Raw genomic sequence first — 14,749 nt, forward strand, 5'->3', positions numbered from 1 at the left:
TTTAGTGTTATAAACTTTCCTCTTAACACTGCTTTAGCTGTGTCCCAAATATTCTGGTATGTTGTGTCACTGTTTTCATTAGTTTCAAATAATTTTTTGATTTCTGCCTAATTTCATTCTTTACTCAAAAGTCATCTAGGAGCAAAATGTTTAATTATGATGTAATTGGATAGTTTTGAGAGATCTTCTTGTTTTTTATTCATATTTCTATTACTTGTGGGCCAAGAGTGTAGTTCATATGATTTCAATTTTCTTTGGATGCTTCTGAGACTTGCTTTATGGCATGTGGCTGATCTTAGAGTATGTGCCATGTGCAGATAAGAAGAATATATATTCTGTTGTTGTTGGATATTCTGTAGACGTCTAGAAGACCCGGTTGATCAAGGGTTGAGTTTGAGTCCAGAATATCTTTGTTAGTTTTCTGCCTCTATGATCTGTCTAATGCTGTCAGTGGGGTATTGAAGTCTCCCCCTATTACTGTGTTTATCTATGTCTCTTCATAGGTCTCTAAGACCTTGTTTTATGAATCTGGGTGCCCCAATGTTGGGTGCATAAATATTTAGGATAGTTAAGTCTTCTTGTTGAGTTGAACCCTTTTTCACTATGTAAAGCCCCTCTTTGTTCTTTTTGATTGTTGCTGGTTTAAAATCTGCTTCATCTGAAATAAGAATAGCAACCTCTGCTCTTTGTTGGTTTCCATTTACAAGATAGATCTTTCTCCATCCCTTTACTTGGAGCCAAAGTGTGTCATTACATGTGAGATGGGTTCTTGAAGACAGCAGACGGTTGGGTCTTGCTTCTTTATTCAACTTGTAAATCTATGCCTTTTAAGTGGGTGTTTAGCCTGTTTACATTCAAGGTTAATATTGATATGTAAGGATTTAATCCTGTCATTTGTGTCATTAGCTGGTTTTCATGTAAACTTGATGGTGTAGTTGCTTTATAGTGCAAGTGAGCTACGTATTTGTGTTTTTGTGGAGGCAGGTATCTTTCTTTAGTTTCCATGTTTAGCACGCCCTTAAGGACCTTTGTAAAGCAGGTCTAATGATAGTAAATTCCTTTAGTATTCACTTGTCTAAAAAGGATTTTTTCTTCTTTGCTTATGATGCTTAGTTTTGTGGGATATGAAATTCATGATTGGAAATTTTTTTCTTTAAGGATGTTGAAAATAGGGCCCCCAGTGTCTTCTGACTTGTAAGGTTTTTTTCTGAAATGCCTGCTGTTATCCTGAAATGTTCTCTTTGTAAGTGACCTGCTCTTTCTCTCTAGCTGCTTTTAATAGTTTTTCTTTCACATCAACCTGGGAGAATCTGATGACTATGTGCCTTGGGGATGGTCATCTTACATAGTATCTCACAGAGGTTTTCTGAATTCCTTGAATATCCTGTCAACCTCTAGTCAGATTGGGAAATTTTTCATGTACTATGTTTCCCAAGTTGCTTACTCTCTCTCCTTCTCTTTCAGAAAAGCCAGTGAGTCATGGGTTTGGTCTTTTTACATAATCCCATACTTTTCAGAGGTTTTATTCATTTTTTAACACTCTTTTTTCTTTATGTTTGTCTGCCTGTGTTGATTTGAAAGAGCTGCCTTTACGCTCTAAAATTATTTTCTCAGCCTGGTCTATTCTGATGTTAATGCTTCCAATTTTATTATGAAATTCCTATATTGAATTTTTCAATTTCAGAAGTTCAGTTTGGTTATTCTTAAAATGGCTATGTTGTCTTTCAACTCTCAAATCATTTCCTTGGATTGAGTTTCAACTTTCTCCTGTATCTCATTGAGCTTCCTTGCCATCGAGACTCTGAATCCTGTGTCTGTCATTTCAGTCATCTCAGTTTGATTAAGAACCATTGCTGGGTAGCTAGTGTGTTCATTTGTAGCCAAGAAGACACTCTGGCTTTTAGAATTGCCGGAGTTCTTGTGTTTTTTGTTTGTTTGTTTGTTTGTTTGTTTTCTCATCTGTGAGTGCTGATGTTCTTTTATCCTTTTGAAGTTGCTGTCCTGGGGATGGGGCTTTTTGTTTTTATGTTCCTTATTTCTCATAAGAGTTTTGCTGTTGTGTAAGTTGGATATAGTTGACTGGCTTTGTTTCTGAATTTTTTCATAGGGCCGAGGTTCAGCTCAGCACTCCTGGGCTGTATGCTCTAACCCTGGTGAGCTGGGCCCAGGCCTGTGGCTGTGTCCTCTGGCCCCTTGAGGTTTAGTACCAGCTGCACTGGGAGGTCAAGGTGCAGCTAGGCTGCTGGCCAAAGCTCTCCATCGGGGCCACCAGCCAAACTGCCCCATTGGTGGTTGCTGGCAAAAGTGCCCTGGCAGGGTGGTGGGGGCCATTGGCAAAAGTGCTCCAGTAGGGCTCTCTTTTTTAGTGTAAGCATTTAGTGCTAAAAATTTCACTTAGCACAGTTTTAACTGTGTGTGCCATGAATTTTGATATGTTGTGCTTTTAACTGAATTACATGTAATGTATTATCTTCTCTTTGACCCATGGATTATTTCATAACATGTTGTTTAATTTCCAAGTGTTTGGATATTTCCCTATTATCTTTCTGTTATTGATTTCTACCTTGACTATATTGTGGTCAGAGAACACACTCTGAATGATTATAATTTTGCCGAAGTATGTTTTATGGCCCAGCATTAAGTCTATCATGGTATGTTTTCTTTGGGTAATTGAAAAGAACATATACTCTGCTCTTGTTGGGTACAGTGTTCCATAAATAGTCATTAGGTCCTGTTGATTAATGGTATTGTTGAGTTCTTTTCTATCTTTGTTGATTTTTTGTTTAGTTGCTCTATCTACATAATTCACCTATAGGATTGCTGTATCTTCTTAGTGGGTTGGCCTATTTATCACTCTGTAATTCCCTTCTCTGCAGCCATTCTCTTTACTCTAAATATTAACTTATCTGATATTAATATAGCCATTGCTTCTGTCCTTTGATTAATACTGACATGATATATATTTAAAAATATTTTTACTTTCAACCTTCCTATATCATTTTATTCAAAGTGAGTTTCATATAGTATATAGTTGAGTCTTTTTTTAAAAAAATCCCACTCAGCCAGTGTGTTTTTGTTGTCATATTTAGCCCATTTACATTTAATGTAATTATTAATATGTTAGAATTTAAAACTCATTTAATTTTTTATTTTCTACTTGTTCCTGTATTTTTTATTTCTTTGTTTCTTCCTCCCTTCCTTTGAGTTACTTTAATGTTTTTGGAAATCCACTTTATCTATAGTGTTTTTGAGTGTATGTCTTTGATAGTTTTCTTTTAGTTATTGTTCTAGATATAATATGCATATACATATTCATAACTTATTAAAGTTTACTGGTGTCATAATTTTACCAGTTTGGGTGAAATATAGAAACTTTTCCTTCCTTTATGACATTTTACTTATCCCCTAATTTATATTATAATTGTTTAAATATTTCCTCTATGTGCATTTAAAATACATCAGACAGTGGTATGATGTTTGATTGAACTGTCAAGCATACAACCCAAGAGAAGGAATGCTTACTCATGTTGTTGTTTGTCATGTTCTTGCATTCTTCCTGATGCTCCAAAATTCCTTTTTTTATATTTCTCTTCTACATAGAGACATAAATTTAGTTATTCTTTCAGAGTTGGTCTGGTGAAAAACACAATTTTCCTTTATCTGGGGATATCTTTATTTCCCCCTTATTCCTGAAGGATACCTTCACTGGGTATCTGGATTGATAGACTTGTGGGATTCTGTGTTGACATATTTTTCTTTCAGCACTTAAAAAATGTGCTCTTTCCTTGTGACCTCCATCGTTTCTGATAAGAAATCCCCTGTCATTTGAATTGTGTTTTCCTTGTAGGTAAGGTGTCATTTTTCTCTGGCTGCTGTCAAGATTTTTCTTTGTAGGTTTTCAGAAACTTAATTATTATGTGTCTTGGAGGAGATTTGGGTTTACCCTGTTTGGAGTATGTTTAGCTTCTTAAATTTTTAGGTTCATGTTTCTTCCAAAATTGAGAAGTTTTCAGCCATTATTTTTCTGAATACCTTTTCACACCTGTCATCTTGTCTTCTTTCTCTCTTCTTTTTGAAACTCTGATAGCATGAATATTATATCTTTGGTTAGAGCCCTGCAGTTGCTGAAGCTTTATCAATTTTTTCTACTATTTTCTCTGTGTTGTTGACATTGAGTAATTCCTACAGTTTTATCCTCAGTTCACTGATTCTTTCCTTTGTCTCTCCATCCTTCTGTTATGTGCATCCACTGAGTTTTTTATTTTGATTATTGTGTCTTTCAGTAATAATATTTCAATTTGGCTTTTATTTATATCATCTATTTTCTGAGACATCCTACTTTTTCATTTGTTTCAAGTGTGTTCATAATTGCTCATTGAAGCATTTTTATCATAGCTGGTTTAAAATCTTTCTCAGGCAATTGTAACATCTCAGTCATCCCAGTGTTGGTTTCTGTGGATTGTCTCTTTTCTATTTATTTTGTCATCTTCTTTGCTCTTTGTATTACCAGTTATTTTCTGTTGAAATCTGGACATTTTTGTATTATGTCATGATTCTGGATCTCATTTAAACCTTGCATTTTAACTGCCTCTTTTTGGACACTGCTCTTCTGGGGGTAGGGGGTGGTGATGGTAATTCCTTGTAACTGACATGTGGAAATGGAAGTCCAGATTCCCCAGGAGGCCTCTGTTGATACCTGAGGGTGGGGTCTTTTTACTGCTTGGTTAGGGAGAGGGGTGGAAGTTTCAACTTCCCAGATGGTCTCCGCTGACACCGTAGGGGTTGTGGTAATTACAACCCAATGGAGATGAAAGTTCTGGATCCCTACTTGGCCTTCTCTGACACTACCTGGTAGGGCTGGGGGGAGGCCTTATTACAGCCTCATGAAAGAGGAAGTCTAGACCCCCACTTGGCCTTTGTTGGCATGGGTAGGGGGAGGCTATACTTCTTTCTGTGGTGTTTTGCTGGAGTAGAGCTGTTAATATCTAATATTTTTCTGTCTTGCTGAGTTGATTCTTTCCTGACTCCTTGATTAGAGAGAGGCTGCTTTAGTTGTGTGTGTGTGTGTGTGTGTGTGTGTGTGTATACACATTGGTGTTTCCAGATTGCTGCCCTCTTTAACTCCAAGTCTGAGGTACATGAGACAAAAAGAAAACCCAGGGAATCCACCACTGTGTCCTTCTCTGCTCTTCCTTCTTATTGCCATCCTTCCAAGTCTTATGCTTGTTTTATGTATGCTCAGAGATTCTAGTTGTACTTAGTGGGAAGAAGTATGTCATCTCTAGAAGTGGATTCCTTCTTCCCAGGGTTATATTTTCTCCAAGATATGCCACGGACAGAAGTTCATAGGAGATGCTTAAACTCCCATATCTATGCATTGTTGTGTTTGTTTTTTATATCTAAGAGCACAGTTTCTTCTGAATTCCAGGAAGGCTGAGATGGCTGGGCTAAGGGATACAGGGTCCTCTCAGACTGCTCAGTACAGATGATTCTGAGTAGTTGACCGACTGTTGTTCTGGAACAACTGAGCCCTTATCATAGATGCCAAAGTTGACATAACTCAGACTTACATGCTTTTCAGATAAAAATTGTAAATTTAAGTTATTTAAATTTTATAAATGATTTTTTTCATGGAAAGTTCTTTTTGTGCCATTGATTTTCTGCTTCTTGATAAATATTAATACTAAGACAATCCTTTTTAGGAATGGCATGGTTAAAATATCCTTATTTTCTAAATCCACAATAATAGATACTATACTAACATTGCAAATGTGCTTTCAATTGAGGATACTCCCGAGAATGGATCAGAAATAGCTATATAAACAAAAGTACATTTCATAGTGGGTGTTTTTAAGTTGCTTTGGCAAATGGGATAAACTTGGTTATTATTAAGTACATTTAATCCTAAATTGGGTAACAGTGAGTGTGGGGCCTGTTCTCTCAGCGACCTATTCTCTAAGTGATACATTCCAACTAGAGCGGCTTAGAGTAAGTTGGAGGCCATCCTAATAGTGAATTTTCCTATCATTCTTCACTTTGGGTAATGCCATTTAGGCTTTTGAGATTTAGATATATGACAATTGCTTTAATTTGCCATCTATAACATTTAAAAATTGTTAAAATCTAGATTTGCATGTGAAAAAAATTGTGTGTTCATGAAGATAGCTTCTATCTACTGAGCTCTTTTAATTCTATTCAGAATATGTGGTTCTTATCATGTTCTGGACTTCCTATGCCACACACACACACACATACACACAAGCACAGAGCCATCCTGATTTGAAGATTTTGGTAATGTGTTTTTGTACAGGGCATAAAAATATATCTCTGTAATTACATGATATTTAGTGATTAGATAATTATGGATAATTGCATGGGGTAGTTCTAAGTGCTAAAGTGTTACCATAAGATCTAAAATGTACAAATTGCATAATAATTATTCTTGAGAGTTATTTGGTAATTTTGAGCATAATTATCATGTGATCCACAGTGCATGTAATTAATGCATAATCACATGGATTTTGCCTTCATAACTACTTCACCCTTGTTATGAAGCTCTTTGTCATAACATTTGAGTATAAATATAATGTAATTGGCTCCCGGATACAGTACATTAAGCCCCATGATAATTGCTTTCACGGTAACAGTACCCCTTATTCCATTCCAATTGCTGTCTTTTAAGATTTTGTTAGGAAGAACAAAATACCTAAGATACAGTGGTGGGCAGTCAGAGGAGTGGGTGAGTGGTGGGTACTATGTGCTCATTGTGGATGAGGAGCATCTTTGCTGTGACCGCAGTATTTCCATGTAGATGGAAGGTGTCTCCATTTTTCATAGGAGACAAAAATCTGTCTTCTGACTAAACTTGTATTTGGTGTAAGACTCCTTGCTGTCCAGCCATAGTCAGCACCCATTAAGTCTCTCCCTCTATTTGTTTTTCATTTTTAACTGTTGTGGGTACAGAGGTGTATATATTTATGGGATACATGGGATATTTTGATACAGGCATACAATCATAATAATCACATCAGGGTAAGTGGGATATTCATCACCTAAAGTATTTATCCTTTCATTATGTTACAGATAATCCAGTTATACTCTTGGTTATTTTTAAATGTACAATAATTATTGTTGACTGCAGTTACCCTGTTGTGCTATCAAGTACCATATCTTATTCATTCTACTTAACTATATTTTTGTACTCATTAACTATTCCCACTTACCCCCCACCCCCTGCCAATTTCCTTCCCAGTAACAATGGTTACTTCCTTCTGGTAACCATTGTTCTATTCTCTATCTTTATAAGTTCAGTTGTTTTAATTTTTAGTTCCCACAAATCAGTGAGAACATGCAAAATTTGTCTTCCTATGTCTGGCTTATTTCACTTAACGTAATGATTTTCAGTTCCATCCATGTTGTTGCAAATGACAGAATCTTACCTTTTTATGGCCGAATAGTATTCCATTTTGTAGAGGTACCACATTTTTTTAAATCCGTTTGTCTGTTGATGGACATTTAGGTTGCTTCCAAATGTCTGCTCTTGTTAACAGTGCTGCAATAAACATGGGAGTGTGGATATCTGTTTGATACACTGATTACCTTTCTTTTGGGTATAAACCTAACCGTGGATATAAACCTAGCCGTGGGATTGCTGGATTATATTATAGCTCTATTTTCTGCTTTTTAAGGAACCTCCACACTGCTCTCCGTAATAGTTGTACTAATTTACAATTCCACCAGCAGTGTGTATGAGGGTTACCTTTTCTCTATATCCTCGCCAGCATTTATTATTGCCTGTCTTTTGGACAAAAGCCATTTTAACTGGGGTGAGATGATACCTCATTGCAGTTTTGATTTGCATTTATCTGATGATCAGTGATGTTGAGCACCTTTTCATATACCTGTTTGCCTTTTGAATGTCTTTTTTGAGAAATGTCTATTCAGAGCTATATCTATTTGCCCATTTTAAATTAGATTATCAAAATTTTTTCTACAGAGTTGAGCTTTTTATATATTCTGGTTATTAATCCCTTGTCAGATGAATACTTTGCAAATGTTTTCTCCTATTCTGTGGGTGTCTCTTCACTGTGTTGATTGTTTCCTTTGCTGTGCAGAGGTTTTTTAACGCGATGTGATCCCATCTGTCCAATTTTGCTTTGGTTGCCTGTGCTTGTGGGGCATTACTCAAGGTGCTTTGGCTGCCTGTGCTTATGGGGTGTTACTAAAGAAATCTTTACACTATTCAATGTCCTGGGGAGTTTTCCCAATGTTTTCTTGTAGTCGTTTCATAGTCTGAGGTCTTAGATTTAGTCTTTAATCCATGTTTGTGTGATTTTTGTATACGACGAGATAGGAATCCAGTTTCATTCTTCTGCATGCGGTTATCTAGTTTCCCAGCACCATTTACTGAAGAGACTGTCCTGTCCCCAGGACAGTTGATGACTGTTGACGATTTTTGCATCAATATTCCTCGGGGATATTGGCCTGTAGTTTTATTTTTTGATATGTCTTTGGTTTTGGTATCAGGGTATTACTGGCTTCATGGAATGAATTTGGAGGTATTTCCTCCTCCTCTATCTTCTGGAATAGTTTGAGTAAGGTTCTTCTTTAAATATTTGGTAAAATTCAGCAGCGAAGTGATCAAGTCCCAGGCTTTTCTTTGCTTGGAGACTTTATTACAGCTTCAATCTCATTATTCGTTATTGATCTGTTCAGGTTTTGGATTTCTTCATGGTTCAGTCTTGGTAGGTTCTATGTGTCTAAGAATTTATCTATTTCTCCTGGGTTTTCTAATTTACTGGCATGTAGTTGCTCCTAGTAGCCTCTAATGATCCTCTGAATTACTGCAGTACTAGTTGTAATGTCTCCTTTTTCATCTCTGATTTTATTTATTTGGCTCTTTTCTCCTTTTGTCTTAGTCTAGATAATGGTTTGTCAATTTCGTTTATCTTTTCAAAAACCAACTTTTTGTTTTCATTGATCTTTTGTATTGTTTTCTTCATTCCAACTTCATTTATTTCTGCTCTGATCTTTATTATTTCTTTTTGTTTACTAATTTTGGGTTTGGTTTGCTCTTGCTTTTCTAGTTCTTTAAGATGCATCAATAGATTGAGGGTTTTCTCTCTTTTTTTTTTTTTTGATGTAGGTGTTTATAGCTATAAACTTTCCTCTTAGTACTGCTTTTGCTGCATCCCACAGGTTTTTGGTATGTTGTGTTTGTATTATTATTTGTTTCAAGAAATCTCTAAATTTTCTTCTTAATTTATTCATTGACCCACTGGTCATTCAGAAACGTATTGTTTAATTTCCATGTGTTTGTATAGTTTCCAAAATTTTCCCTGTTATTGATTTCTAATTCCACTGTGGTCAGAGAAGATACTTGATGTAATTTCAGTTTGTTTTTGAATTTTTGAATTCAAAAAAATTTTTGAATTTTTATGCATTTTGTTGCCATAATGTATGGGCTGTTCTTGAGAATTATTCGTGTGTTGAGGAGAAGAATGTGGATTTCATAGCCATTGAATGAAATGTTCTGTAAATGTCAATTAGGTCCATTTGGTCAATAGTGCAGCTTGGTTGATATATCTTTGTTGAATTTCTGGCTGGATGATCTCTGTCCAGTACTGAAAGTGGCATGTGGAAGTCTTCAGCTGTTATTGTATTGGGGTCTGTCTCTTGCTTTAACTCTAATAAAATTTGTTTTATATATCTGCATGCTCCAGTGTTGGGTACATATATATTTACAATTGTTATGTCCTCTTGCTTAATTTACCCCTTTATCATTATGACCTTGTCTCTTTTGGTAGTTTTGTCTTGACATCTATTTTGTCTGATACATGTACAGCTACTCTTGCTCTTGTTTGGTTTCCATGTGCATGGATTATCTTTTTCCATCCCTTTATTTTTTTAGTCTGTGTTTGTCTTTATAGGTAAAGTGTGTTTCTTGTAGGCAACAGATGATTGGGTCTTTTTTTTTTTTTTTTTTTTTTTTTTTAATCCATTCAACCTCTCTGTGTCTTTTGATTGGAGAGTTTAGTCCATGTGTACTCAAAGTTATGTTTGATAGGTAAGAACTTACTCTTGCCATTTTGTTATTTGTTTTCTGATTGTTGTGTGGTCTTCTCTTTCTTATTTCTTTCCTTACTGTTTTTTTTTTAAGTGAAAGTGATTTTCTTTGGTGGTATGTTTTAATTTCTTACTTTTTACTTTTTGTTGTATCTGTTTTATGTTTTTTGATTTGAGGTTACAATAAGGCTTGCAAATAACATCTTATAACCCATTATTTTAAATGGATGACAACTTAACATGGATTGCATAAGCAAGCTAACAAACCAGCACAGAGAAAACTAATAAAAACTCTACACTTTAGCTTCATCCCCCTACTTTTTAACTTTTTGTTGTTTCTATTTATATCTTTATATCTGAAAAGTTGTTGGAGTTATTTTTGATCAGTTCATCTTTTAGTCTTTTAACTCTAGATATGAGCAGTTTACACACCACGATTACAGTGTTATGATATTCTGTGTTTTTCTGTGTACTTACTACTACCAGTGAGTTTTGTACCTTCAGATGATTTCTTAATGCTCACTAACTTTCTTTTATTTCAGACTGAGGAAATCCCTTTAGCATTTCTTATAGGACAGGTCTGGTGTTGTTGGAATCCTTCAGCTTTTGTTTGTCTGGGAAGGTATTTTTCCTTCATATTTGAAATGCATTTTTGTTGGATATACAATTTCAGAATAAAAGGATTTCTTTCCCTTAACACTTTAAATAACAATGACACTATTTCCTGACCTGTAAAGTTTCCACTGAAAAGTCTGCTGCCAGACGTACTGGAGCTCCATTGTATGTTTTTTTCTTTGTTTCTTTTCTTTTGCAGCTTTTAGGATCCTTTCTTCATTCCTCACCTTTGGGAGTTTGATAATTAAATGTCTTGAGGTAGTCTTATTTGGGTTGAATCTGTTTAGTGTTCTGTAGTCTTCTTACACTTGAACATTGATATCTTACTCTAGGTTCGAGAAGTTCTCATTATTATCCTTTCAAGTAAACCTTGTCCCCCTTTCTTTCTCTCTCTCCCTCCTCTTGAAGGGTGATAAATCTTAGATTTCTCTTTTTGAGGCCATTTTCTAGATAATGCAGTTGTGCTTCATTTTTTAAAATTCTTTTTTCTTTAGTCTCCTCTGACTGCATATTTTCAAATAGCCAGTCTTCAAGCTCTCTAATTCTTTGTCTTGCTTGGTCAACTCTGCGGTCAAGAGAGTCTGAGGCATTCTGCAGTGGGTCAGTTACATTTTTCAACTCCAGAGATATTTTGCATGATTGTTTTTAATTATTCCAATTTCATTGTTAAGTTTATCTGATAGGATTCTGTTTGTCTTTTCTGTGTTATCTTGAATTTCACTGAATTTTTTTTAAACAACTATTTTGAATTCTTTGTCTGAAAGGTTACATATCTATTCCTATCTCTCCAGGATTGGTCCCTGGTGCCTTATTTAGTTCATTTGGTGAGGTCATGTTTTCGTGGATGGTCTTGATGCTCTTGGATGTTTGTCGGTGTCTGAGTTAGGTATTTATTGAAGTCTCTAAAATCTGGGCTTGTTTGTACTCATCCTTCTTGGGAAAGCTTTCCAGGTAATTGAAGGGACTTTGGTGTTGTGATCTAAGTTTTTAATCCCTGCAGCCATATCTGCTTTAGGGGGCACTCAAAGCCCAGTAATTTCATGGCTCTTTCAGACTCATAGAAGTACCACCTTGGTAGTCTTGGATACAATCCAGAAGAATTTTGTGGATTACCAGGCAGACTTTTTTTTTCTCTTACACTCTCCCAAACAAACGGAGTCTCTCTCTCTCACTCTGTCCTAAGATTCCTGGAGCTGGGTGAGGGGTGACACAAGCACCTCTGTGGCCACCACCACTGGGACTGTTCTGGATCAGACCTGAAGCCAGGACATCTCTGAGTCTCACCCAAGGCCCATGGGGTACTGCCTGGGTACCCCTGTTGATTATTTGGGGCCCAAGGGCTCTATAGTCGGGAGATGATGAATCCCTCCAGTACTAGGACCTTCCCTTCAAGGCAGTGGATTTTCCTTTGACCCAGGGTGTGTCTAGAAATGTCACCTGGGAAGTAGGGCCTGGAATGGGGGCCTCATGACTCTGCCCAGTGCCCTGTCCTACTTTGGCTGAGCAGTTATCCAAGTTGTAAGATCAAGTCCTCTTTACTCTTCCCTCTCTTCTCAAATGGAAGGAAGGAGTCTCTTTTGGAGCTGTGAGCTGTGCTGTCTAGGGTTGAGGGAGGGGTGACACAAGCACCCTTAGTTGCCCTAGCTGGTACCTCACTAGGTTGTGTGCACCCCAAGTCCAGTGGCTCCAAGCCAAGCACAGCACCAGGACTTGCCCAAGAATTGTAGTCCTTCTATCGTAGACAGCCTTCAAGTTTATTTAGGACCCCAGAGCACTTTAGCCCATGGTGGTGAGGCTTGTCAGAACTCAGATTCTGACCACTGGGATGGGTGGCACCCCTCTGTCCAGGGCTGGTCTAAATGTTCCCTCCATGGGCACTGGTTGAATTCTGCGTGTTGTTTTTACTGTGACAGGGCAGCACTGAGTTCCAATACACAGTCCCACAGTCACTGTGCTCTCTCTCCCAAGTGCATATGCGTTCTGTCTCTGGGGCACACAGCCACTGCAGGGGGATGGGTGAGGGGTGACATCATCAATTCCAAATAATCTTTTCTACCTTCTTCTGTGCCTCTTTCAATGATATGGAGTTAAAGCCAGGTACTGTGACCACTCACCTGAAATTTGGTTCTCATGTAGGTGCTTTTCTGTGTGGACAGTTGTTCAATTTGGTGTTCCTACAGGGAGGATGATCACTGGAGGCTTCTATTTGGCCATCTTTCTCCACGCTCACCCAAGTCTTTGTATTATTATTATTAATGCAGCAGAGCCTCAGTTTTCTTTTTGGCCTAGAAGTTTCAGAAAGTGGGAATTTCTTGAAGGAGAAGATCTTCTTGATAAACTGCAGTGGGAGGGAGCCTTACTTTGCAGATGGGACCGTCAACGTGATGGTGAAATGCAACTACTTACGAGACTGAAGCAAGAGCTTTGGCTAAACTTCCAAAATGATGACACAGGTTTTGCAACTTTTGTCCACAGGTTTCACGTGGCAGGATGACTATACTCAGTATGTGATGGACCAGGAACTTGCAGACCTCCCCAAAACCTACCTGAGGCGTCCTGAAGCGTCCAGCCCAGCCAGGTAAGTGTGGATGTGGCTCACTGCCCTTTGCTCCCGGGACACAGCCCATAGCCATTACACTTAGGATTTGTTCGTTTATTTTAATGTAGCAAAGAACCCACTATCTTTCTGGTGCAGATGTTTCAGAAAGTTAGGATATCTGTAAGGAAAAGGTTGGTTCCCATGAGAGAGATATTGGGTGACCCTCCAGTGAGGTGCCATTTTCATTGAGACATGCCCAGGGGTTCTTCATTTTTCCATGAGACTCTTAGAGAAATCCTGCATCTTCAGGGCCTTGATCAAAAGCAGATAAGTTGAGAATTCCCATTTCTAAGGAATTATTTTTGCTTTAGACAAAAAGCAGAATTAAATTGTGAAAGTCTTTATCGTCCTTTCCCAGAGCATAGCAACCTATACTGAGCTAAACATATTGTTCCATATTCTCTTATTTTGTACCCAAACTATGTGGTAATTACTAATGTCACATAAACTATATGGTAATGTCATACATACCATGTACTAATGTCATACCCATTCTTGAAAGTGAGGAAATTGAGACATAGGGAGGTTAAAAAATTAGTTTAAAGACAAATCACAGTAAGAAAGCTGGCACTGTTGGATTCCTGAGCCATCGTGCTATTTTTCATGTTAAAAAAAAAAAAAAAGAACACATGAAAATGACCTTTCCTAAAGGTTTAGTTTGAAAAGTCCATTTTTCCCTGACAGAGAGACTATTCTAGAGCCATAGTCTTTAGTCAGAAAGATTCCAGTAACACAAAATTTAGATAGCGGCTTTCATGCCCATGTCCATCTGATACAGAAAGCAATTAAGTGTCCTGGCAGGATCAAAAGAGTGAGAACGTGTGGAGAACTGGTAACCGACCCCCAGCACGCGGTGCACACTGAGGGCAGGGGCCGCGTCTTTGTCCTTCCGTGCCTGGTGTATCTACCTTTAATACCTCCTTTATCTAAGAGAATGTGCTGTTCTACTCTTAAGTCTTTCCTGTAGGAAACCAAACAAAAACCCACCAAAATGTTTTCAACTTGAGCTGTGTTGAATTTCCATGTTCATGTTGGATGTGTTCAAACTCCTCGTACTCCCCTCTGAATTCCACTGGGGGCGCTGTGCACCGCCCCAGGGACCTTGACCTCCATCAAGTGTAGCGATGGGTTGGGCGGCCCAAGACGGGCAAGCAGCAGAGGGCTGAAGAATTGGGAGCACCAAGCAGGGGATGGCTCCTCCTCAGTCTGGGGGTGCAGAACGGGGCAAACAGAAGCTGCCCAACGTGGGAGGAAAGGAGCGCCACCGAGAGAAGAATCCAGGGAGGACCTGCCTCTGAGAAATCAAACTCAGCAGCATCCCTGGAGAGGCGCCTGGATTGTGCCTTCTAAACGTTAAACGTGGTCGTTTGAAAAAATTGCCAGTTTTTATTATTTAAAACAGTGCCAGTTTTATTATGAAAAATGGTATGTTATCTTTGTTTTAAATACATAGACTTTGAGCTTGGAACC

At 37.7% G+C, this 14,749-nt stretch overlaps 1 protein-coding gene across 1 annotated transcript in view; it reads left to right on the top strand.

Moving 5' to 3' along the window:
- PTPRN2 (protein tyrosine phosphatase, receptor type, N polypeptide 2) overlaps positions 1-14,749 on the top strand; it is a 362,338-nt gene that overhangs the window by 201,453 nt on the left and 146,136 nt on the right. Inside the window, exon 3 of the mRNA XM_011990197.1 lies at positions 13,156-13,258. Within this exon, the coding sequence (XP_011845587.1) occupies positions 13,156-13,258 (103 nt within the window). The remainder of the gene's footprint in view (positions 1-13,155; positions 13,259-14,749) is intronic.

The sequence above is a fragment of the Mandrillus leucophaeus genome, unplaced genomic scaffold, assembly GCF_000951045.1.
Source record: "Mandrillus leucophaeus isolate KB7577 unplaced genomic scaffold, Mleu.le_1.0 Scaffold373, whole genome shotgun sequence".
In the NCBI taxonomy this organism is placed as follows: Eukaryota; Metazoa; Chordata; class Mammalia; order Primates; family Cercopithecidae; genus Mandrillus; species Mandrillus leucophaeus.